Genomic DNA, 27,097 nt, shown 5'->3' with positions numbered 1-27,097 from the left:
TCACTCTTCTTTGCATGTTTTTATGCCTACGTATTTTCAAATACTCTGCAACACATGTAACCCAAATACAACATGTGCCCGTACACTACCGCTTCTTTTATGAAAACATTGCTTCGGCCATGTTGATTTTAATCAACCAATTTTCTTGTTTCTATTATCCCCAGATCAAATAGTATTTAAATCATAAAAGCAAGGGAAGTAAACCATTTGATTGAATAACCCGTCCTGGTTTAATCACGCGTTTTTCTGACTTTCAGTCCTCTACCACGCAAAAATCCCTCCGGCAAACTAGTACAAGTCAGTGGAAGAGGCCTTGACCAAAACATGTTTGAAGCTTTTAGATTCGTCTTCTTGTTTACAGCTCCCCCCGACCCCCCTCAACAAACACAGTTGCATCCAGTATATTTTCTTCTCACACGAAATAGGCACTGTCTTCAACATGTTGATAGATTCCATGCTCTACACGATCCCACGACGCCCCCCCCCCCCCCCCCACTCCCACTCCCACCCCACCCCCTAGTTTACCTTCACTACATTCTCTTATCCCACTCTCCCCGACTCGCCCCTATTGAATACCACAGGTAACAGGAAAGGTGAAAGGTGATGTATTATCACTTTGACTGTTATTCTTGCACTTGAGGTGAATATTGACAATGTCACTTGCCTGTCAGCGACACAGCGCTCTCTGGCAGTGCCAGCCAGTGAGTGAAAACGCTGCGCTCGTATTCTCTCCGTGTTGACCTTACAGGGTTACGTCGGCACTCTGCTGTCTTCCAGCGCCCCATTTAAATGTTGACCTTGTGCCGGCATAGACTAATATAGTCAAAAATAAAGTGTTCAACAAAGATTGAATGTTTTGTTGTTGATATTTAGGAGTGTAAATCACACACCATTCAAAATCAATTTAAAATTGTGATCAAGTGCCAGAACGTCTTTGTACAGTCGGTTGCCAGGCTAAGAATCAGTCCACGAAAAACTCTAGCAGGAAACCATTTTTTCTGCTTCAAATATTCGCAACGCAAATGTTCGATTTAATGGTGCGCCTAGTGTCAGCGTAGCTTTCTAATAGTCGGTAGCTTCAGTCTCTGATTAGTTGATTATTCCGTAAAAAACTGAAGAAGAGAAGAATTTTGATTTCCTTTCGCGAAGGAACTGTTGACAAGAAGTAGTTCAACTCAAAAGTGAAACAGCCGAGTTTCAAAAAAAGAAGAATTCCGTATTGATTGATTTTGGATTTATTTTTGTAGCTGTTCTACTATTGACAGAGACACGATGCCTATAAAAGTCGGTATTAATCATTCTCCACAATATGTAAGACCAGTTCTTTTTGCTGTGATATGAAGCCTTTTAATATCTCAAACAAGCTTTGAAATCATCGAACAGCTCAATAGATACTGTTCTCATGCATGGGCCTGCTACGTGAAATAATGATAACAAGACTTATGTCTCAAATTTTAAAAAAAGAAAGGTTTAAGTTAATACTTCTTATTATGCTTAGTATCAAAGGTGACGACAAATTTAAAAAGGACACACACACACAATCACACCCACACACACACCCACACACACCCACACACCCACGCACACACACACACGCACACACACACACTCACTCACACACACAAATATACTCTCTCGCTCTCTGTCTCCCCCTCTCTCTCTTTTCTCGCCCTCTCTCTCTCTCTCTTCTCGCCCTATTTTTATTCCACAAATACCCAGAACCACCCCCAACTTTTTCCGACAGCAAACGTCCCACATCCGTCGCACACAAACGAGTGGAAGGCAACAGAGCATTTACACACTTGAGACGGAGCCAACGCTTGGAACCAGAAGAAAAAGCCGATCGACCTAGCGCCGTGGATAAGTGAAGTACTGTCAAATGTGGAAGCGACAAAAGCAGTGTTTACAAGAGAGACACTAACTGCTCCTATCATAGAGCTTCTTTCGTTTATGACGAGTCTTTTGAGTGGCTCTCGTTCCTCACTTGTCCATTCAAATACCAGAAATAAACGGCTAAAAGTAGAAGCTTGCATAATGGAGCAGGATATAAATGCTGTCTTTGTAAAAGACTGAAAAGGGTACCTCTGAAATAGTTCGACTTCTTGACGGATGTTTCACGTCGCCGTGTTATAAAAGTGTTGCAACACCAGAATGAAAAACAAAAACAAACACCTGGAACCTTCAGGCGTGCACATGTATAAATGCGCGCGCGCACACACACAAACGCACACACACACACACCGCGCACACACACACAACACACACAGCGCACACACACACACCGCACACACACACGCAAATTATACAGCTGCTTCCAGTTGATAAGAGCGCGGCGTATAGAACAGTATTGAACAGGGGACTATTTCTGTTTGCAGAGAGAATGAATCGAAAGGACTTCAAAATAAATCATCCGAAAGCGGATAGCGTGAGGGAAATGGAACGTAACAGAGAAATTACAGTTACCAAACGTGAACTAGCCAGCGGAAAGCACCATTTTCATCTTAGTCTGGAACTCTGAAAATAACTGTGGTGGATTTACAGCTGGTGTCTGTGGAGTTATTTACAGACAGGATCAACCAAGGCGATACAGTTTTGTAAACAGGTTCTATTCTGGTTGCTTTGTTACAAGAAAGTGTATCAACCGGAACAGTGTAGTTGTTCAAGGAGAATGATTTGTCGGCGTTGCTTGCCTGACCCCACCAACCCACCCTCTCCTCCCCCGACAACTTCCCCTCTCCCTCTTTCAGACCGACTAAGACAAACAGATAGACTGACGGACAGACAGACAGACACACAAACAACCAGCCAGCCAGTCTCTCTCTCTCTGGCATACACAACACACACACGTACGCACACACGCAAACACATACAAACACACTGACCCCCACCCCCATCCCCCTCACATACAGATACACATGCACAAATAAACCGATGATGGACACAAACACATGCACATATAAACCAATGATGGACACAAACACATATAAACCAATGGTGGACACAAACACATGCACATATAAACCAATGATGGACACAAACACATATAAACCAATGGTGGACACAAACACATGCACATATAAACCAATGATGGACACAAACACATGCACATATAAACCAATGATGGACACAAACACATGCACATATAAACCGATGATGGACACAAACACATGCACATATAAACCAATGATGGACACAAACACATATAAACCAATGATGGACACAAACACATGCACATATAAACCAATGATGGACACAAACACATGCACATATAAACCGATGATGGACACAAACACATGCACATATAAACCGATGATGGACACAAACACATGCACATATAAACCAATGATGGACACAAACACATGCACATATAAACCGATGATGGACACAAACACATGCACATATAAACCGATGATGGACACAAACACATGCACATATAAACCAATGATGGACACAAACACATGCACATATAAACCGATGATGGACACAAACACATGCACATATAAACCAATGATGGACACAAACACATGCACATATAAACCGATGATGGACACAAACACATGCACATATAAACCAATGATGGACACAAACACATATAAACCAATGATGGACACAAACACATGCACATATAAACCAATGATGGACACAAACACATATAAACCAATGGTGGACACAAACACATGCACATATAAACCGATGATGGACACAAACACATGCACATATAAACCGATGATGGACACAAACACATGCACATATAAACCAATGATGGACACAAACACATGCACATATAAACCGATGATGGACACAAACACATGCACATATAAACCAATGATGGACACAAACACATATAAACCAATGATGGACACAAACACATGCACATATAAACCAATGATGGACACAAACACATATAAACCAATGGTGGACACAAACACATGCACATATAAACCGATGATGGACACAAACACATGCACATATAAACCAATGATGGACACAAACACATGCACATATAAACCAATGATGGACACAAACACATGCACATATAAACCAATGATGGACACAAACACATATAAACCAATGGTGGACACAAACACATGCACATATAAACCAATGATGGACACAAACACATGCACATATAAACCGATGATGGACACAAACACATGCACATATAAACCGATGATGGACACAAACACATGCACATATAAACCGATGATGGACACAAACACATGCACATATAAACCGATGATGGACACAAACACATGCACATATAAACCGATGATGGACACAAACACATGCACATATAAACCGATGATGGACACAAACACATGCACATATAAACCGATGATGGACACAAACACATGCACATATAAACCAATGATGGACACAAACACATGCACATATAAACCAATGATGGACACAAACACATGCACATATAAACCGATGATGGACACAAACACATGCACATATAAACCAATGATGGACACAAACACATGCACATATAAACCAATGATGGACACAAACACATGCACATATAAACCGATGATGGACACAAACACATGCACATATAAACCAATGATGGACACAAACACATGCACATATAAACCAATGATGGACACAAACACATGCACATATAAACCGATGATGGACACAAACACATGCACATATAAACCGATGATGGACACAAACACATGCTCGAATTCGCCCGTACACCGAAGTTGTAAAGACAGACATGAAGGCAGACGGACACACGGGCAGGAGCAATACACGCACGCACATATACCACTGCATCCATCCATCCATCCATCCACTCTCTCGAGATCTCTCTCCACCACCCCTCCCGGTCCGCCCCCCCCCCCCTCCCGCCATCCCTACCCCACCCCCGGGGTTAATCGGATAGAGCCCGCCTTCTCGTCGAAGAGTGTGTCGTGGAGAAGGTTTTCCCTGTCGATCATTTTCTATTTCCCCTTTCTCCCTCAAGACATCAAGTGGAGATTCATACCACGATCTCTTCAATCAGCCAAAACTCTTAGAGGCTGGACATCTTAATGATCATCATGGACCTGCTGTTGTACCTCATGTCATATTTTGCGAACACATCGACACATAATGATCTATCTGTCTCTGAAGTCCCCCCCCCTCCCCCCCCCCCCTTGTTCCCCTGCGTCTTTTGACCGTGTCACCAAATACCAATGGGTTATTTTTAAATTTCATTGGGTCAGTCTGTTTCAATCTAGACCGAAATTAGAAATTCGATCGGTCAATAAATGATTTATAAACGAGACCTGAACCAATCACTTTTGTTATGCACCACTGGGCATATATACTAAAATCATTCGGTAAAATTAAAGTTAAATGTCCCAAATCAGCTCTCTCCGTGAACAATCCGCCATGTAATAAGGCCTTATAGAAGTAATCGAATCTCAAAGTCGAAATTATCTTTTTTTCATCACAGATTTTGCTTTATTTACAACAGCGTTCTATCTCTCTCCGTCCGCAAAGTTTGATACATAAGCGACAGCTTCCTCCTTCTTCGTCTTCCTTGTTCATGGGCTTACACTCCCACGTTCACTCATGTTTTTAGCACGAGTGGGTTTTTACGTGTATGACCGTTTTTACCCCGCCATTCTGGCGGCATACGCCGATTTCGGGGGAGGCATGCTGGGTATTTTCGTGTTTCTATAACCCACCGAACTCTGACATGGATTACAGGATCTTTTCCGTGCGCACTTGGTCTTGTGCTTGCGTGTACACACGAAGGGGGATAAGCCACTAGCAGGTCTGCAAATAAGTTGACCTGGGAGATCGGAACAATCTCCACTCTTAACCCATCAGACGGCAGCGACCGGGATTCGAACCCACGACCTCCCGATTAGGAGGCCGACGTCTTAGCACCACGCCACAGCGCCCGTCCTCCAATTTTAGGACAATGAACTTGAATGTATACTACCAAACGTTGGACACTTACGTCTTCATCTTGCTGTGTAAACTCGTGATTGCCTGAGATCTTGTTGATGATCTGCGCCACCCCGATGACCTCCCCTTCATAGTTGACGATGGGCATAGACAGGATGCTGTGGGTACGGTACCCGGTCTGTCGGTCTATCTCCTGGTTGAACCGTGGATCCTGAAAACACACATAGAAAACAGATTAATTAGTTGATTGGTTGGTTGGTTGACTGGTTGAATGAATGACAGACTTAATGGACAGAATAGTGTCCATCAGTTAATCTCCTGAGATCCTAAAACACCCACCAAAGAGCGTGGGTATAGCTGGTGGGTTGGTTGGCTTGCTGGATGCTTGGCTTCTTGGTTGCTTTGTTGGTGAGTTGACCTCATGATTTCATGGACAGAATGCTGTGGGTCTGTTATCTCATCTTTTGGTCTAATTAAAACGAGAATCTTATTTACACAGAGACTGATCGGCTGATTTCACAATTAACTTATGAATTAACTATTTGAATACTCTTATGGACATGATACAATAGGTACGTACGGTCCCTTGTCTGTCAGTCCATCTCCTAGTTTAACCAAGGATCCTACACTCACGGAGCTGAATGATTGACTGACTGAATGATTAACTGAATGATCCCTTGGTGGATTCCAGGAAAAGGATGCTAAACAGAAAAGGATCCGATCCACTTTCGCCTGGCGCGTGAAGCCAATCAGCCAGGATGGCAATTGTGTATGCAAGAGGTTGAAAATATCTTCATAAGGGCATAGCACCCGATTTTTACTAGCCGGAAGACGAGTTAAAACTAAATCCAAACAATTCAATTTCGATTTTTAGAAAGCGGAAGATGATTACAGAAAAAATAAAATAAAATCAGATTATCCGCCAATTGGCCTGATTGAGGATCGGATCTTTAAAAAATATCAGAGAATGAAGTTACTGTTCATATAACTCGATCTCCGCAAATCAAATTCGCTCGCTACCTCATCGATTGACTTCAGGCATTTTGCAACGCTGGAAAGCTCATCCAAAACTGCTTTAAAGAAAATTGTGCGCGACAGTTTTCTATGAGATTAAGAGATTAAGAGAGAGAGAGAGAGAGAGAGAGAGAGAGAGAGAGAGAGAGAGAGAGAGAGAGAGAGAGAGAGAGAGAGAGAGAGAGAGAGAGAGAGAGAGAGAGAGAGAGAGAGAGAGAGAGAGAGAGAGAGAGAGAGAGAGAGAGAGAGAGAGAGAGAGAGAGAGAGAGAGAGAGAGAGAGAGAGAGAGAGAGAGAGAGAGAGAGAGAGAGAGAGAGAGAGAGAGAGAGAGAGAGAGAGAGAGAGAGAGAGAGAGAGAGAGAGAGAGAGAGAGAGAGAGAGAGAGAGAGAGAGAGAGAGAGAGAGAGAGAGAGAGAGAGAGAGAGAGAGAGAGAGAGAGAGAGAGAGAGAGAGAGAGAGAGAGAGAGAGAGAGAGAGAGAGAGAGAGAGAGAGAGAGAGAGAGAGAGAGAGAGAGAGAGAGAGAGAGAGAGAGAGAGAGAGAGAGAGAGAGAGAGAGAGAGAGAGAGAGAGAGAGAGAGAGAGAGAGAGAGAGAGAGAGAGAGAGAGAGAGAGAGAGAGAGAGAGAGAGAGAGAGAGAGAGAGAGAGAGGTTTAAGGCGACGCCTTTTCTTACAACCTGTCCTTACTTCTAATACAAATGTCTAATAAATGATAAACAAGTAAAGCAACATGACAAATAAACAAAGTAAACGAACGAACCAGCAAACAATCGACAAGTAAGCAAACAAGCAAATAAACATATACAACAAAATGACAAAGTAAGCAACATACAAATCGAAAGCGAAACATGCAACATGTTAATTGAGTAAGAGAGAGAGAGAGAGAGAGTAGACGTCATCAGATAAAATCAGATTTAACCCGAATGGAATTAAATGCGGGGGCATGAAATTATGAGAGAGAGAGAGAGAGAGAGAGAGAGAGAGAGAGAGAGAGAGAGAGAGAGAGAGAGAGAGAGAGAGAGAGAGAAAGAAATCTGAGAGAGGGAGCGAAAAAAGAGACAGACAGACAGAGAGAGATAGAGAGAGAGAGAGAGAGAGAGAGAGAGAGAGACAGAGACACAGAGAGACAGAGACAGACACAGAGAGACAGACACACAGACAGAGTTGCCGTCATCAGATAAAATCAGTTTTAAAGCGAACGGAATTAAATGCGGGGGCATGAGAATAGGAAGGAAACAGACCGTAACCTCTGTGTTTTTGCGGTGCTGACGTCGTTTTTGTTAGAAAGGTTGGTGGTGATCGAGTGGCGAAATCTGCAACTCGAAAATCAATACTTTCACTGGGAGGAACTGGGGAGAGAATCACTAAAAACTTTTACTGCGGAGGCCAACTTTTTATTGTTGCGCACTTTGAAGGTGTGTGACACTGACAGAAATGTTCCGTTTTCTTTACGCTCTTCTCTTATTATGTTCTCGTGGAAACCTAACATTGAAGGGAAAAAACCCCAGAATTGAGACGCACTCTGAACGGTAATTTTCGCAATTTTGGTAATTATTTTTGATGTGTCCTTGGTACATGGTCCGATGGTGAAATTGCGCGCGCTATTTTTCTTGCCGGGGATATGTTCGCTGAGAGGAGAGAATAACCGGACCAAACATGGATTAGGGTTGTGTTTGGGATGGTGATTATCGTGATCCTTTATTTATGATGTCCCTTAAGTTTCACAGTAAAACGGAAGCGCGTGCGCGCGCGCAAACACACACACATACACACACACGCCACGCGTGCCCCCTCCCCGATACACATACATACTGGCATACAAGCGCGCTTACTTTAGCACGTAGGCACCCTTTAACACAAATACACTCGCGCCGACGCATGCGTTGTCGCAATCTCAGTCACAGACAGACAACTCGACAGACGAAACGAAGAAGAAGAAGACACACCACACCAGGAAAAGAATTGATTTCCGCTCTCCTCAGGTTCCTTCAAAAAGCTACAGGAAATAGGGCAAGCAGAAATAAAAAGAAATCAGCGCTCAGAAAGAATGTTTGCCAAGGGACAAGGGTGTGAAACGAATCCTCCTTTAGCAGAAGAAGAAAATGTTTGTGGAGGGCTGCAGCGGGCCCCAAGACCTCATGCCAGCGCTATAGCGGCCCACAACACAAACACTCGGAACCATCGTGACAATTCTGCTGCTTCTTGCAAAAACATGGACGTAAGAATCGACGTGTGTCTCCTGCACTTATGTGCACATGCGCTTGTCAAAGTCAATTTTTGTTCGTTTTGTGTTTTATCTACGCGATACAGGAGCGTCTCAAGTTCCATCCACGTATTCCTTCTCGTCTCTCTTACTCTCAAACCTTCTGTACGAAGCCTTCCTGCAGCATCTTTTAGACCCCCCCCCTCCCCCTTCTAATTTTATCCTTCCTCGACCAAACCCCCTTTCTGTGGAAATGTGTGCTTATTACTGATCTGTCTGTCAGCTTATCTGCCTGGAAATCTAGCACTAAACATATGAGATCCTTCTCTGATACTCTCGCTTTGCCAGTTAACATCTGTCTCTCTCTGTCTCTGTCTCTCTCTCTCAAGGACTGGGTGGCCGAGTGGTAACGCACTTGCGCTCGGAAGCGAGAGGTTGCGAGTTCGACCCCTGGGTCAGGGCGTTAGCAATTTTCTCCCCCTTTTCCTAACCTAGGTGGTGGGTTCAAGTGCTAGTCTTTCGGATGAGACGAAAAACAGAGGTCCCTTCGTGTACACTACATTGGGGTGTGCACGTTAAAGATCCCACGATTGACAAAAGGGTCTTTCCTGGCAAAATTGTATAGGCATAGATAAAAATGTCCACCAAAATACCCGTGTGACTTGGAATAATAGGCCGCGAAAAGTAGGATATGCGCCGAAATGGCTGCGATCTGCTGGTCAAGTTTTGACTAAATGTTTTAACATAGACGGGGAATCGAGACGAGGGTCGTGGTGTGTGTGTGTGCGTGTGTGTGTGCGTGTGTGTGTGGTTTGGACGGCACAGTCCCTGCAGACGGTTCATCGCAGACATGAATAGAAGACACTACCAGCTGCCTGATCAAATGTGTCCCCACCAAATCTCTCCCATCTAAACCTGCCCCCACCCCCTCCCCACACCAAACGGTCCACCCGGTCGTGGACCTTAACTGAGCTGAACTTTTCTTCGTTTACGTTTGTCTTTTCTCTTTAGTGTCAAATTACTGGTCTTTCAAATGCTCCTTTGTCGCGAGAGGGTGCAACTTCCCTGTTCTGACAGTGTTTTCGTGTGCACTTTCTGGAAAAGTAGAGATCAGGAAAGATTGAGCAATCACCCTTTCAACTCGTCTTGAAAGCAAGGTGGCAAAGTGTACTTTTACGCTGTCGCATGAGTTTGAGACTAAATGCTAGACTGGGTGTCATGTTCGATGTTTTGGATTTGGGACAGAAATTCACGGCATATTTTGATGACACAAAATGGAATGCAACCAAGCTGGGAACATTTTGAAAATCTGAGACAGGAGTCATTCCGGTTGTTTTGGGGGGTTAGGGCAGCGGGGAGGTGAGGGGTGAAGTGATAGCAGAGAGACCTTTATGCACTTTACTTCAATAAAGAACACAAGCAAAACAATACTGTCAAAGATTCACAGGATGACAGTTACATCATGCATCATACATAATAGCTTGTGGTGGTTTGGATGGTTCTAGAGTTTTCTAGTCCTTTAAACCCGGAAGGGTCATTCAGGAACGATTCAAGTTCTATTCTTGTCTTTGTTACGAAACGGCGTGTGACAGTACCTTCGCCAGTGAATGTTGACTAAGAATGTTTGCGTCCCATTTGCTTGGCCACCTCATCATACATTAATGCAAAGTAGATTTCTCTTTTCCAGCTGCGTGTTAACGTTCTGCCTGCGTCACAAAGTACGTGACATGCTTTACTGGGGTCACTGAGGCCATATCACAATCACAGTGGTCAGGCTCAAAGAGTCAACCCTGAATGATGACTGTATGTGTGAATGTGCAATGAAAGAATAGCGCCTCCCCAGCATTACTTAATTCGAAAGGGTTATGACAGAATTATGGTGGAAAAAATAAATGCTGGAACATCGTCTCAAAACTTCTTACACCGGCAGTCTGAGACCAAAAAGAGGACGTAATTTATTTCTCGATTCCGTACTTCGGTCGTTCTCCCTGAAACTTCTCTACCACAATGAAAGCGTTTACCAATGATAGTCCAACTCACACCCCACTGCGGAAAACCTAGCCGCAGCCGACTCTGGCTGATCAAACGGAAATATAACTCCCCACTTCCTGGCGAAACAATACGAATTTTGTTCATGGCTAACACCCATTTGCAATGCAATGCAATTAACTGAACACCGACCACAAAATTGGATTTATTCATAGCCGTCAAGGAAAAACAGTCACAGATGCCAGTCAAACAGTGCGGAACATTTGTCACTCCCACAAATCGATTCCAGAGATGTCTGGTGCACTGGAGTGTATGTTATGCAATAACACCACGTCGGCCATTAACTTGAATCTTAATGGTGATGAGAAAGGTCAACGCTGTTGAGTTGCCGTATGAGCGAGGTGCATCGTATCGTTTAACCGCTTTATAGTCTGTGCGACATTTTTACAGTTATTACACCGCTCACAGCAAGGACTTCAGGGAGTGTTGCTTGGATTTGTTTTCTTCGGCAAATTTGCGAAAAAGGCCATAAGAGCTTCGTGAATTTTCGGAAGTATGATATAGGGCAATCGTAGGCGTAACCTTTTCGTTAAAAAGTTCGGCCACGGGAAACATTTTCGACGATTTGAAATAAGTTTAGGTTTTTCTCCGACTGCCAAGGCTCATCATCATCCTTGCGACACTCTTGTCAAATTCAAAGTTAGTCTATGTTTCGTCTGGATCTCGGTCGCAGCCAAGTTTGCCGAAAACAAGCAGTTAAGTTGTCTTCTATATTTGGTCTATTCAAAAACCAACATTTTCTGAACAAAATGAAAATCCCTATGTCTCAATCAGAACCAGTCGCTCCACAGTGTTTTGAGAATATTCAAAGTATGCTTTGCCTATACTGTATTCAGAATCCCGAAGTAAAATGTATATATGAAAGGTTCGTTATCCAATGGAAGAAAGTCATTTGTTTTCGAGCTGTGGTATTGTACAAACCTAGAGCTAATACCTACGGACTCAGAGGCAAACCACGTGTTTCAGAAGTATAGCTCTGAAATTAAATGCTTTACTTTGTTGACAAACTGTCCGCAGAAATGTAGCTCTGTCCGACATTTATGTTTATACATGTAGGGATGAGCTGAACTTCCACCCATTCCCCGAAAAGTTATAAGTAAAGTGTTGGGAGTGGTTTTTGTTTTTATCCTACGGTGAGTGGGAAGCTGTTGGGCACTGGGAAACTGACGGGTCAAAGCAGCTGCTGTAACCATTCCATTATCCGCCCCTCGCCCTTGCGGTTAAGCTCCTGGTTCTTTTCACTCTCTCTTCAATGTAGACCTGCTGCTTGGACTACACAATGCCTGACAGCGGCAATTCATTGCAAAGAACTCGGTGGCCCTTTCCGTTATGGTAAACCTGCAGCCTGGGGGCTTTCTCACTTACATTTTGACATGCAACACGGATGACCAAATGTCGGGCAGTGACAAGTCATTGCAACAGAAAAACTCGAGGACTTATGGTGCGTCTGCCACCTTATGCAGTTGAGCTGCACAGTTCAATAACGGAAAGCAGAGCAGGAGCTGGACGCCGAATTGCGAAAGTAATTATGTGTGTCCGTTTTTCTCCACCGTCACCGACTCCCCCCTGCATCCTTCTAAATCCCACAGCCAGCATTCTAGTCTGAATAACAAGACTTTCGTTGCATAACCAAGGATGTTGCTGGGATCAATTCTGATGGCCAAAAACCGTTTGTGGAATTTTCAGAAGATGAAGGCAGTCCTAGGTGTCCCCTTTCCCACAGCGAGGACAACGCAGCTCTACCGGACTGACAGCAAAGTTGTCCCTGACTTGATAGAACTTGATGCCAAGCGACACCCGTGCATAACTGGATGTTTTTAACAATTTTTGAGGGAGAAAAAACATTCTGTCTACATAACACATCTGCAAAGAACTTTTCTAGTCCCTTGGACTTTTGATTTTTTGAAATACCAAGGCGTTTTCTGATTTCCTACAAATAGCTACATAAAGACAACAGCTAATATTCTACAGTACGTATGTAGTAGCCACTTTCTAGATCATTGTGGGGGGATGTAAGTGGAATACCTATTGGAACATACCAAGAAAAATAATACAGTTCAAAGCATTTTCGTATGTAGGCGAAGAAAGGGGAGGCCGAGGGGGGAAAGGAGAGATTAAGCATGCAGAATCAAATTTCCGATGAAAAAAGTCGAGTCTATTCAGCTAGTGGGTAGACCACCTTAGGAAGGGAAATGACTCCGAAAGCAACTATCGATTAAATCAGTGTTGCATGTGTCTAACTGTCACCCCCATTACCTCCCGTGCGGATGAGCTTACGCTTACGAGGCCAGGTCTGCGCAGATGTCACTGCCGCTAGCATCTTGAATCACCAGAGAAACAAGTTTTGTTGCAACCAGTTAGTGAGACTAAGTCATTTCCAGACACAACAAGAAGAGCAAACGCTCGATCGAGTCACTTTCGCAGTTCTGAATATTATATGAGGCATCAGATGGACAGGAAGAAATTGCTATTCACAACACAATGAGTCACGTTCACATAAAATTTGAGCCCGGTCACTTTTATAGTTTCCGAGAAAAGCCCAACGTTAAGTTGTGTGTTGCCGAACAGAAAAGGCTAGTTATCTCCCTTGTTTTTCTGATAACGTTCGTAAAAGGCTACAGATGTAAATACTTTGATGTAAAGAATAATCCTACAAAGTTTCAATCACATCCGATGAACTTTGTCAAAGATATAAAATGTCTAATTTTTCCTTTGACGCTGACCTGTGACCTTGAAAAAGGTCAAAGGTCAACGAAACCATCGTTAAAGTGTAGAGGTCATTGGAGGTCACGACTAAACAAAATATGAGCCCGATCGCTTTGATAGTTTCCGAGAAAAGTCCAACGTTAAGGTGGTGTCTACGGACGGCCGGCCGGCCGGCCGGACGGCCGGCCGGACAGACTAACACTGACCGATTACATAGAGTCACTTTTTCTCAAGTGACTCAAAAATGCGAGAATGTCATGACTTCGTCAAAACTGGGATCACTGGAAGTGGGTTTCGTTAGAAAACACGTTTGTTTAATACTTGCGGGAATATCCACATGACAAACAAACAGAAAACAGTACTGTGCAAGATTAATCCACCTCTGAGATGAAAGTTATACTATGCGATGCTAGCACCATGTAAATACGTGTTCTTTTACTCTCTCTCTCTCTCTCTAGCATTGTGATCAAATATCAGCGTAACTTAGGCCAATGGTATGTTCTCAAATGAACAAAGAGTATAAGATAATGAGTTCACTTCTACAGTCGCCACTCAGTCTACGTCAAGTAAAACTGTCGGTCAGAATCTTGACACCAGAATTCGTCGCTCCGTACAGTGAGCTCTGACAATTAACGCCTCTTCAAATAACGTCAAGTCGATTATAAACAATAATTTTCGGTTAACGAACGGGGGCAAAAAAAGTAATTCAGAAATTGTTGGCTAAGACTCCGACAGACGGTAGCATTTTAACGGGTTATGTTTTTACTTGCATGAATGTTAGTATACGTTAATAATTATGAAGGTCCACGTAAATATACTCATACAGTGGCGTTAAGGCAATGAGCAAAATAGATTCAGCAGCAGCATAGTGTGTGTGTATGCGCGCGCGCGCGCGCGTGTGTGTGTGTGTGTGCGTGCGCGCGCGCGCGCGCGCGCGCGCGTGTGTGTGTGTGTGTGTGTGTGTGTGTGTGTGTACGTGCGGTTGTGTTTGCTGGTGTGTGAGTTTACGTGTGCGTACATGCGTGCGTGCTCGTGCGCGTCCTTCTACGTGTGCATGCGCGCGGATACATATGTAAAATGCCTCATCAATGGCAGAATAATCATCTATTATACGGTACCACCATCTGCCATCGCACGCTGATCGACCACTTAAGAGCATGTCATGTTACTTTTTGCATACTCAGTTCCACTCAAGCCATTATAAGGTGATTGATAAAGTTATCGGAAGTAACATCATTACAAGTTGGAGAACTTCGTTCCTTCCTTAGGGCGAGTTGCTGAACGCAAGACGAAGTCTCTCACCGGCGTACGTGGTCTTTAACTTTACCTCAAGTAACTTCAAATAGGACTGTTGTCACGCAAAGTGACGCGTGTACGTTCTTGCCCCTCAGAACGAATTAATGCTGCACCAAATTTAGCGTTTAACATTTCCCATTTGGTGTGCTTTCGTCTGCAATCGGTGACTCAAAGATAACCATTACAACATAGAACAAGTCACGTAAGGCGAAATTACTACATTTAGTCAAGCTGTGGAACTCACAGAATGAAACTGAACGTAGTCCGCCGCTAGTGCAAAAGGCAGTGAAAGTGACGAGCCTGTTTGGCGCGGCAGCGGTTGCGCTGTGCTTCATAGCACGCTTTACTGTACCTCTCTCCGTTTTAACTTTCTGAGCGTGTTTTTAATCCAAACATATCATATCTATATGTTTTTGGAATCAGGAACCGACAAGGAATAAGATGAAATAGTTTTTGAATCGATTTCGGAAATTTAATTTTGATCATAATTGTTATATTTTTAATTTTCAGAGATTGTTTTTAATCCAAATATAACATATGTATATGTTTTTGGAATCAGAAAATGACGAAGGATAAGATAAAATTGTTTTTGGATCGTTTAATTAAAAAAATAAGTTTAATTACAAGTTTCCGATTTTTAATGACCAAACTCACTCATTAGTTTTTAAGCCACCAAGCTGAAATGCAATACCAAACCCCGGCCTTCGTCGAAGATTGATTTGCCACAATTTCAATCAATTTAATTGAAAAATGAGGGTGTGACAGTGCCGCCTCAACTTTTACAAAAAGCCGGATATGACGTCATCAAAGGTATTTATCGAAAAAAAGAAAAAAACGTCCGGGGATATCATACCCAGGAACTCTCATGTAAAATTTCATAAAGATCGGTCCAGTAGTTTAGTCTGAATCGCTCTACACACACACACAGACACAGACAGACACAGACACAGACACACACATACACCACGACCCTCGTCTCGATTCCCCCCTCTATGTTAAAACTTTTAGTCAAAACTTGACTAAATGTAAAAACCAACCAACTAAAATAGTGACGACGTCGGTAACACGTGACGTCATAATACCCAATATTGACGGACTGTGTGATGATATCTTCTGCTATGGTCTGTTGAGACAGTGATATCAAAATCGAGTCAGTCAATCTATATCTATATACGGCTTGTGTGTGTGTGTGTGTGTGTGTGTGTGTGTGTGTGTGTGTGTGTGTGTGTGTGTGTGTGTGTGTGTGTGTGTGTGTGTGTGTGTGTGTGTGTGTGTGTGTGTGTGTGTGTGTGTGTGTGTGTGTGTGTGTGTGTGTGTGTGTGTGTGTGTGTCTGTCTGTCTGTCTGTCTGTGTGTGTTCGCTATGCACGGCCAAAGTTCTCGATGGATCTGCTTCAAATTTGGTGGCCATATTCAGGTAGACCCCGGACACAATCTGGTCGATGAAAATTTTCAACAGGTGCTCTCAGCGCGCAGCGCTCAACCGATTTTGTTTTTTTTATGGTTTTTCTGTACATCCATTCCCAGTAACTCTTCCTTATCTTCTCCAGTGTTTTGTGCGTTTATCTCCCTTCCTTCGTGTGGCGTCAATCGCGTACGGTGCGCCACTCACCCGGCGAAGCCGGCGTACAGTACGGTACGGGTATTCGCCTCTATTTCTTCCCGGCGAAGCCGGGTATCCCGTCGCCGGCGTACGGTGCGCCACACACTTCTTCCCGGCAAAGCCGGTACCCGGCGAAGCGGGTAATCATCTAGTGTTAGATATATTGCTAATTCTCTGGACATTATGTATTTACTGTAAAGAAATTACAAAAGTATTTGTCTCAGTTTTGGCTGTTCCATATCCCTCCCTCTGATTATTATTTCTTTTTGTTCACTCTTTTCTTGTACTTTTCAGTATTTCAAAATGTCTTTTCTTTCAAAAAGTCTTTAGTCACTTGCTCAACTGAATTCTGGGATCATTACATTTTCATATATATTTGTTTGTTTTTAAATGTAGGTGTTTTTGTTTTTGAAGTGGGGAAGCAATAAAGAGATCGTCGATATCAAAACCGATATCGACGGAAATGTCTTCGATATCACTTTTGCACTGAGCTCAGTTTTGCCCAATTGACCAATGGAAATCCACGTAACATATGAAATAGCAATATACAAATATAAAAAAATATAAAAAATAAATAAAATAGTGACGACGTCGGTAACACGTGACGTCATCAACAAATCTTAAACACAAACACCATACAAATAATAAAACAATATGTCTCAGCAGTGGAAAGAGAAGGATCCACTCAAGTTCGATTTTTCAACTTATAAAGACTCAAAGAGGCGCTAACAAGCAGATCAAGTACAGCTGGCGGACCGGGGCAAAACCAGACTGGCTTACTTGGCGCTGAGCAGCCGCCATTTCGCTCTCTGCAAGGAGCGCTACCCTATCCTCTGGCAATGCGGCCAGTTCCCTTCCTCCTTACCGCCAGACCCTCATATCCAAAACTTGTAAGCCGATTTACGGCCGTACATTGGCCTTCTTGGCGGCGAAAATTGCCCGTCATGACGTCAGCTTTTGTTGTCGCGTCCCGCGCAAGGGCAGGGGAGAGTTACGTCTGTCTACGCACCACTACGCAGCACTACGCAGCACTACGCACCACCTACGGGGGGTAAAGGATGTATTATAGAGACTTTCTCCTTTTTTTCTCAGTCTGGTGCTCTCCGCTTTAAATTAAAAACAAAATCTATATCTTTTGCTCTTTTTGTCTGGATGTCTTTCTTTTTGTCTCTTATCTTCTTTTTTTCGATTGTTGTTTCTGTTCCTTGTTGTCATTGTCAATGCTGACGGCATAAATTAGATGTTTTCCTTCTTTTTTTTCCCTTCTGTATTATCTTCTTGTTTTTCTGCCTTTCGTTTTGTTTTTGTCGTTGCTGTCATTGGGTTTTGTTGCCCGCAAAACTGCTGTTGTTTTGAGAACAAATTAAGAGAAAAGAAGTATTATTCTTTGCTCGTTGGTGTTTTTTTCTTGTGTTTATTTTTGTCCGAGGGGATTGCTTTTACTTCATTTTTCATCCTTGTTTCTGTCTTTGTTCGTTGCTGTCAGTGTAATTACTGACCGCAGTAATTGCTGTTCCTGTGAGATGTCTATCAGTGCATAAAAGTGAGAAGGAAGGAAGTATCATTCTCTAGAATTAGGTTTCTTGCTATTTTCCAGCCTGTGATGTGAATTTACGTTGCCTGCAGAAGCAACCAAGGACAACAATCAAATTACCCCTGCTGGAGGTTTGTCCGTTATTTTCCTCTCATTGTATTTTATTTTTGGCAGAAGGACAGAGCAAAACTGAAAGGCAACGTCTGCATTCTGCCAAAAAGAAGCCAATTTCACAAATGATTTTTCTCGACGTAATTACTATTGTTGAGCTCTATTCGCTGTTCTTTGTTTATTTGTTCTTTTTGTTGTTATTGTAACTGTTTCTGCCACGGTTAATACCGGCAATACTGCTGTTCCTGGTTGTTGATGGTGGAGTTTACAACTGTTGACAATTTTTGGATCATGACGAGGTCTTCACAGAAGAGGAGAAAAAAAGCGCCTTTAAGGATAAAATGATGCGGGTGTGAACATTTTGCATGAGGCACAAACAGTGTTTCGATTTGTTTGCGGGGGGGGGGGGGGGGGGGGGGAAGGGAGAGAGAGAGACAGAGAGAGAGAGAGAGAGACAGAGAGAGAGAGACAGAGAGAGAGACAGAGAGAGACAGAGAGACACACACAGACAGACAGACAGACAGGCAGCAGGCAGGCAGACAGACAGACAAACAGACAGAGACAGACAGAGAGGTGGGGGTGGGTTGGGAGCGAGAGAAGAAAGAAAAAAGAAATGCGTGTCAAATCTAGTAACAACGTATTCGTATTGTGAATGAAAGAGTGCTTTGAACGGGCAGCGAAAATACCAACAAAAGCACTAAATCTCAACGAAAGGTTGAACATTTCAAAGCAATGTTCTCGCCAACAAACAATGCAAGGAGCGAACGAAGAAGTGCTGTTTTCCCCCAACAAAAACCACATTGAACAAAGACGTAGAATGAGCTCAGCTCCCGGCTTTTAATGGTCTTTTAGCCGAGTCGCAGGGTCGATAGGCTCAAAATTGCTCTTTGTGCATTGCAGGGCTTCTTTCCAATCTTTCGTAGCAACCCCACTGTACCTCATTTCGCCCGCAACACACATCGACGAGGTTACATGGAAACCTTTGTATATAACCGCCACTTTGTCGCTTGATTTAGACAATCCAGAGTTGTGAAAATGTTTTTCATCACGAAAACATCAATTTCGTGTGTTTTCTCTTCGGTGAAACATGGAGAAAAGGGAATGAAACCATGTGATTGTTCTTGGAAATCACCACCTACGGCGTCCATCATCATCATCATCATCATCATCATCATCATCGTCATCGTCATCATCATCATCGTCATCATCATCATCATCATCATCATCATCATCATCATCATCATCATCATCATCATCATCATCATCATCATGCAGAGGAACATCTTCCACTGACATAATTACTTTCATATATCAAAACGCTGTCAAGGTTAAGAAAACTATTTTCCTTCCTAGCGCCTGACAAACGTGTCATTTTGTGAAATGTGATGAGATCATGACATTCCAGTCATTTCGTTCTGCTATTTGAGAAAGTCGAATCAACAACAAACAGCAACCTTCATTCATGGCATGAACAGACCGTAATCACTGTGACAACAACTTCTCTTCCGAGTTGTTTAAGAAAATAGGACCAAGCAAGACCACCAACCGTCAGCCAATTCAAACGGCGCAGTTCCAGTTTTCTTATATTCTGACAAAATGAAGATAGTTAAATGGCTCGCTTCCCTACATCGGCATGACACAAAAGGGCAAAATCGAACGAAGGCTGGGAGACAAAACAAATCGCTTCTTTCAACGATCAGCGACCGTTGTCCATTTTACCAACAGCCCGCATTACTTTCCTTCCGAGCGCCGCCAAAAAATGACTTGTCATCTGCTGAACTGTGACAGTATCGTCATAGTCCTGTCATTTTCTTCATGTTCTTTAAAAAAAAGTAAACTGGAAAAAGAGCAGCAACCGCTAGCCATTTATACTGGGTACAGTGCCAATTTTGTGATGCCGTGCCGGAACTATAAGCAGGGCCAGACCAAGTTCGTTTGAGGGGGGGGTTCCAACTGAAGGCAGGGGTCCAAAGTCCACATTCTTTTTTCTCTGAGAGGTACATTGGATGGCCAGGGGGGGGGGGGTTCCGGAACCCCAGGAACCCCCCCCCCCCCCCCCAGATCCGGCCCTGATAAGGGAAGTAACTGGCTCCCTTCCGTACATCAGCATGACAGAAAAGAGCAAAATCGAACAAAGGTTGTGCAACATAAAAATCACTTCTTTCAAATGGCCTAGATCCAAATCTGGCCTGGGTCAACGCGGTTTGGCATTGTTAATCCGCTTTGTGGGGTACCTCGGTGGAGCAGTATGTCATCGAACCGCTTCCTCTGTGTGTGTGTGTGTGTGTGTGAGTGTTCGTGTGTGTGCGTTGTGTTGTGTGTGTGTATGCGTTGTGTTATGTTGTGTTGTGTGTGTGTGTGTGTGTGTGTGTGTGTGTGTGTGTGTGTGTGTGTGTGTGTGTGTGTGTGTGCGCGCACGCGTGCGCGTGTCCGTGTGTGCATGCGTGTGTGCTTGCGTGCGTGTGAAGTTTGAGCGATACTTTTGTTTTCCATATTCAAAACTACGGAGTAAGCGCTGGACAAAAAATGTTTGCTCAAATTAAAACTGCGCGTCAATTTAAAAGCTATTAGCCTGGTTTCCTGTTGGCATTTTTTAGCCTTCATTCGACAATGCTGCCATGCAAAACAGGCTTGGAAATGGAAAGAACATGAAATGCGTTGTAAAGTTGATTAGAGCTGGTCATCAGATCGAGGTCAACCAATCGGATGATACGATAATAAGTATATCTCTCAGGGGGTGCATTCTAAATTTAGTCCACAAGAGCGATGCCCTGAGGAAACAGGGAGACGACAACGACTTTGAGTACCAACATCGGTCTGAAATCCCTTACCTTTTTAAATACACGCTGCAGTTCACGAAAGCTTGTCGAGCACTTTTCACGGTGTTCGACACTTCGACGCGTATGCATACACAATTTCCCAAAAATGGACAGTGACAATCTTGATTTGCATTCAAACTGCTAATTTTTGTGTGTTATTACGTACCCTAAAATTAAAAAGAAAAAGATAATGTGGAGGAGGAGGAGTATCATCTTTTTTGAAAATAAATATATTATATTTGTTGATGTTTGACCTGTTCCCGACATTACCTTTGCACGGAGCTACGAACGTAAATAGAGAGAGAGAGAGAGAGAGAGAGAGAGAGAGAGAGAGAGAGAGAGAGATGGATGGATGGGTACTCCACGGCTTGTGTCAAATGTCAGAGCTTTCAAGGGATGCTGGGCAACCGCGCACAACAATGAGGGCAAAGAGAACGCCTTTCTGCCCGCTGGCTACTGGTCAGCCTGGGCTAATTTCCTCCCGCCCAGCAATCCGGCCACACATCAAACACGGTCAATCAACAAATGAGCGGAATAGCCGGTCAGGATTTATTAACAAGCGAGCGGACAGCCCCAGGTTAGTGACTCTGTCAACAATAAGAGAAAGAGAAAAAAATCAATCCGCGATTCATTCGTTAGGGATCAGGGAGTTCCAGGTTAGCACTTCTCCGCAACACTCGCGTCGGGCATAGAGATCATTCATTGTACCTTAAAGTGAGAATCACTAACATTCATTTCGAGGAGGGTGTTAATTTTCTGCCGCTGAAAGATCAACACGCCCAACGCCAACATTGTGCTTTATTGCACGTGTTTTGTCCTCTCTACATTAAAGATACAGTCATTCCCGCGTTAAGTATAACGTTCACCACCCCAGATTTGGCGAGGCCTCTACATGGGAAACAAGTTTTCGTCAACTTAAATACATGTCAAACCCCAACGAGGTGGGAACTTTTGGTCGAGTTAATGTTGCAAGTGGCACCTATACAAACCTGCTGAACTGATTCAGCGAAATGAGTATTCTAACTCTGCATACAATGCGGCCACGCTATTGCTTGTTGGTATGTGTCCAAGTGAAAGCCTGCTCTTATTCCCTGAACAATCCTGGCGGTGAACATGTCCAATACGCCGGAAAGTCGCTATCTTCAAATGACAGTGACTGCCTGGAAGCCAAACATATTCCACATTTTTTTGTCAAGTGGCGTAAACTGATTGTGATAGAAGGTTAAAAGCTATGTTGTGCTTTGACTTTGAGGAACAATAACCGGCTGCAATATACGCCTTCTTTGCTAAACGTGCAAAATGTCAGACATGGGTCGTTACCGTCATTTTTCTTCAGGAATTGTCCGTTAATTTTGTGTCTGGCAGTTTTAGAGTTATTTCTGGATGGTATACTCGTACCTGATAATATGAAGTCCGCTGTTTATTCATAATCGTTTTGGTTTTATTGCTTTCCTGTCTTTGAGAAGGTTTGCAAAACAATATTCTTGGGAACCATGCGATGTTAAAGACACATTTCTTCCTGTGTCGACAGCCTTGTGAATCTTCACAGATGTTTCCTGGCTTTCACAATGAATACACGTACCAAAAATCTTCTGCCCGACTACTTATTGTGTGGGCTAGGTATTTTGAGTTTAATTAATCCACAGACTGTTGGTTTGTGGTGTGCGTACAACTAGATTAGTGGAAGGATGCTCGTATTCGTATAAAACGCAGGGCAGATATGTGGTGGCTTTTATGACCGTTTAAATGGGAAGGAATGTAAGGTCTTTACAAACATTGACAGTTATTCCTTTTTGTTAATCTTTTTTTAATCTTCTCCGGGGTAATGTCAAAACCAGTTTTTTCTCTTCAGATTTTTTGGCCTTAAAGAAAACATTCGCAGTTATTGGAATTTTCATCAATTTCGACACATAAGAACATAACAAAACGGAGTCATGTTGAAAAACTTATTTATTAGAATCTTTTTTGTTGGAGGACAGTCTGTGTCTAATTGCCAGTTACCGCATGTAAAAGGAGTCTCAGGTGCTTTTAATTTTCTTTCCACCAGAGCTTTCCATATGTTTATTTTATATTTAAAAGTTTAGTTTCCTTCTAGTTTCCCAAGGAAATCCATCAAGTAAGAAGTTTTTTTCTTTCTCATTTTTGAAGCTTTTCAGATGAAACCATTCTAAAAGTTTACAGTGTACAGAGTTCACGTCTTTTTAGGTAGTAAAAATGTTGGCTGAAACTGGAGGAGCATACGAGAGCGAGAGCGAGAGAGAGAGAGAGAGAGAGAGAGAGAGAGAGAGAGAGAGAGAGAGAGAGAGAGAGAGAGAGAGAGAGAGAGAGATTTTACCATGGCAACCACGAACAATATTTCTTGACGCAGCCTGTTCTATTTGCAATGCTCTTACATTTCTGAAACATTTCGGCCGGGACCGCTAGCGTGAACCTTCGGTCAATAAAATCGTTCTGTTGGAACAAAGAAGAAAGGGATAATCATCACGGAAAAGATTCTCAGGAAAGTTGCAATGTTTAATGAGTTTATTTCTGAAAATTTAACTGAACTTTTTCTGTATGAAGAATATTCTTCTCTCTCTCCCTGTCGCACCAAAAGCCTTCTATGCACTTGTGATTCGTGCGTCAAGAAAGTCAAAGAAACCAAAAAAATGTCAAACAGCAAAATATTTTTTTTTTAGATATTTCCGGATGGTGTGCACCCCGAAAGCAAGGGAAAGTCAGCAGTGCGAAACAAATGGCATTCCATACAAAACACATGCGGAGAGCCGAGAACGGAAAAATTAATGATCGAGGCCTCGCGACGAACGGAGTACCACATTTGTCAAATGCCGCTTTCCATTCAGACGGCAAAATTAATGATCGAGGCCTCGCGACGAACGGAGTACCACATTTGTCAAATGCCGCTTTCCATTCAGACGGCAAAATTAATTATTGGGGCCACGAGAAAAACCGAGTTACACATTATTTTGTCAAATGCTGCTTTCCCTTTATACCACCAGCAGTTCACTGTTTCGTGTCTAAGAATAGTCTGAAAGTGAGAACAAACTATTGCGTCTTACAACCTGTACCGGAGTATCGAGTACCAATGGATTCTCATTCTGTCTTAACTTTCACTATGTATTGTAACATTATAGAAGGTAAGCATGACATGAAAATATGACGGTTCTGGTCTGAACCACTGGAATGTAGTTTTTAAACCATGCTCGTTCATGGCAAAACAGCATGTTGCTAAATTTGATTTCGTGCTAGCATATATCCTTTTGAATAATGATCCCATCAGGCAGCCTGTCTTTGTTTTCTATACAAAATATGAACGTATAAACACTTTCATTTCAATCTAACAGCAGCAGCATAATAGCTTGCTATGAATTTCACAGACGGCCATGCATGTCAATTCCTACCATCAATACGGCATACACATCTGCACAACAGATGGCTTCCCTCACTGTGACCGACCTCCAGCTGGATGACGCGACTGTTCCATTCTCCCCTGCTGTCAAGAGCCTTGGCGTCTTTCTCGACTCCACTCTCTCCATGCAGACACACATCTCCTTCATCATCAATACCTGCTTTTTTCACCTACGACGCATCGCCTCCATCCGTCGCTACCTCACCCACGACGCCTGTGTCAAGCTGGTTGTCTCCCTCATCTTCAGTCGTCTGGACTACTGCAACTCCCTTCTGGCTGGCCTCCCCGCCTCATCCATTCATGGCCTACGAGTCCAGAACGCTGCTGCCAGGCTGACGTTGAAGAAGACGAAGCGAGACCACATCAACCCCATACTTCGCTCCTTGCACTGGCTCCCTGTCAACACCCGAATCTCCTACAAACTGTCCACTCTGGTCTACAAGTGTCTCAACGACTCTGCTCCCGAGTACCTTCAATCCTCCCTGGACCTGTACACCCAGCCCTCCGACCGTCCCCTTCGTTCTGCTGCTGACCCACTCCGCCTTCACATCCCTCGCTCAAAACTCGCATCTGCTGGTCAGCGTGCATTTCCCTCCGCGGGCCCCTCCGTCTGAAACTCTCTGCTGCTTGAGCTTCGCCAGAGCCCCTCTCTTGACGCGTTCAAGAGTAGGTTGAAGACTCAGTTCTTCCCGTAGCTGGCTGCGACTTTCATGTTCGACGTGATGTGTTGTGCCCCAAAAGACATTCTTGTGCTGTGCTCTGTGAGAGGTGTTTTCTTTGTGCTTAATATTATTTTGTTTGGACCTAGCTATTGATGTGTACATTGTTGTTAAACAGTTGTTTGTTGTATGTTTATCAGGGTTTGCTAGTGTGTGATAGGGTTCGTGTCCGTCTGTAGATGTTAGTTTCTTTGTTAGTCCTGTGTAGACAACTCTTCGACAAGCGCTTAGAACTGTACCCACAGAATACGCGCTATATAAGCTTCCTATTGATTGATTGATTGACAACAAATACCGGTAAGGGAGCATCAGAAGCGTTACCTTTATTCCTACACCTACTCCTACACTTCATGCTTAGACAAGCAAACTCCTTCAGTTGTTTGTGCACCAGGCTATGAACACGGAAAAACAAGCATCTTTTAGCTGTCAGCTACAAAATGGCGTTTCGAGAGGGACAGGTTTCATGCAAATTGTCGATCGTTGCCTAACAAGCAATTCTCTTTGATGTTTGGACTATTTAGGTGTCGTGTGGCGTTCTCCGCAGTCTGGTTACCATGACAACGAGGAAAACAGCGCGTAGATACTGTGTCCTAGGGCAAGTGTCAGAGATCCTGGCAGTGAGGGAATTCGTCTTTGTGAGTGCTGAAAAGAGTTGGTTTCCGTGGTGTTCATACAGTACATCCTTGTTGTAAGCGTTTTGTCGATAATGCAATGTTTTTCGTAAAACATGTATTGATTACTCGTACACGAAGTAGTCTGTATCATCATAATTATGCATTCACATTTCACCATGTGGGCAAGTTGCTTACTTGCTTGCTCTCGTGCTTTATTTTGATTATGGTCCTTTTTAGGAACAGAAAATCTCACAATACACCCGTGTCGTGTTTTTGTCGATCTTACCGTGTTTTTCAAAAATCATGCATCCACTACTCGCACACGAAGGAATCATTTGTACCTGAATCATGCACCAACATCCCACAAGGAGTTTTGACCAGTACCTTCTGTTCTCTTTTCTTGTTTTGTTGTTGTTCTTTTGACTGTATTTTGGTTTTCTCAGTAAAATCGAAGACGGCCTGTTATTTTTCGTTTGCTTATCAAAGCCCGTTCCCCCCGGTCAAGACGGGGTAAAACCAAACAAACAAACAAACAAACAAACAAAACACTAAGAAACAAACACACAATCAAAACAAATACAAAAATTGAAAGAAAGAAAGAAAAATAAACAAAAGATCCAGTGAGAATGTGAGACTTCTCAATGAAAAAATAAATCGTACACCTGATGTGAATCGAATTGAATACTGAGTAAGATTAATATAACTTGCTTTTACTTTGTCAAACAAGAAGGGCAAAGCCCATACGACTCACATGCTTGACCTTTACATGACCTTGACCTTCAGCTAAACCTAGCAATGACATCATACACTAAGAACTGCTTTACACATTTTTCCTACCAAAATACATGTGACCTTGACCCAAGGGCAAGGTCATCCAAGGTCATGCAACACAAAGCTGTTAATTCAAGACATAGGAAGTACAATGGTGCTTATTGGCTCTTTCTACCATGAGATATGGTCACTTTTAGTGGTTCACTACCTTATTTTGGTCACATTTCATAAGGGTCAAAGTGACCTTGACCTTGATCATATGTGACCAAATGTGTCTCATGATGAAAGCATAACATGTGCCCCACATAATTTTTAAGTTTGAAACAGTTATCTTCCATAGTTCA

At 43.1% G+C, this 27,097-nt stretch overlaps 1 protein-coding gene across 8 annotated transcripts in view; it reads right to left on the bottom strand.

Moving 5' to 3' along the window:
* The window catches only part of LOC138982861 (cGMP-specific 3',5'-cyclic phosphodiesterase-like), a 108,066-nt gene that overhangs the window by 71,912 nt on the left and 9,057 nt on the right, over nucleotides 1-27,097 (bottom strand). For all 8 annotated transcript variants that reach the window (XM_070356237.1, XM_070356235.1, XM_070356236.1 and 5 more), the window contains exon 2: nucleotides 5,960-6,118. In XM_070356237.1, coding sequence (XP_070212338.1) covers nucleotides 5,960-6,118 — 159 coding nt within the window. The remainder of the gene's footprint in view (nucleotides 1-5,959; nucleotides 6,119-27,097) is intronic.

This window comes from Littorina saxatilis, linkage group LG12 (assembly GCF_037325665.1).
Source record: "Littorina saxatilis isolate snail1 linkage group LG12, US_GU_Lsax_2.0, whole genome shotgun sequence".
NCBI classification, from domain to species: Eukaryota; Metazoa; Mollusca; class Gastropoda; order Littorinimorpha; family Littorinidae; genus Littorina; species Littorina saxatilis.
The sequence above is the reverse complement of the archived record's forward strand: the minus strand, read 5'-3'. Positions and strand labels throughout refer to the sequence as shown.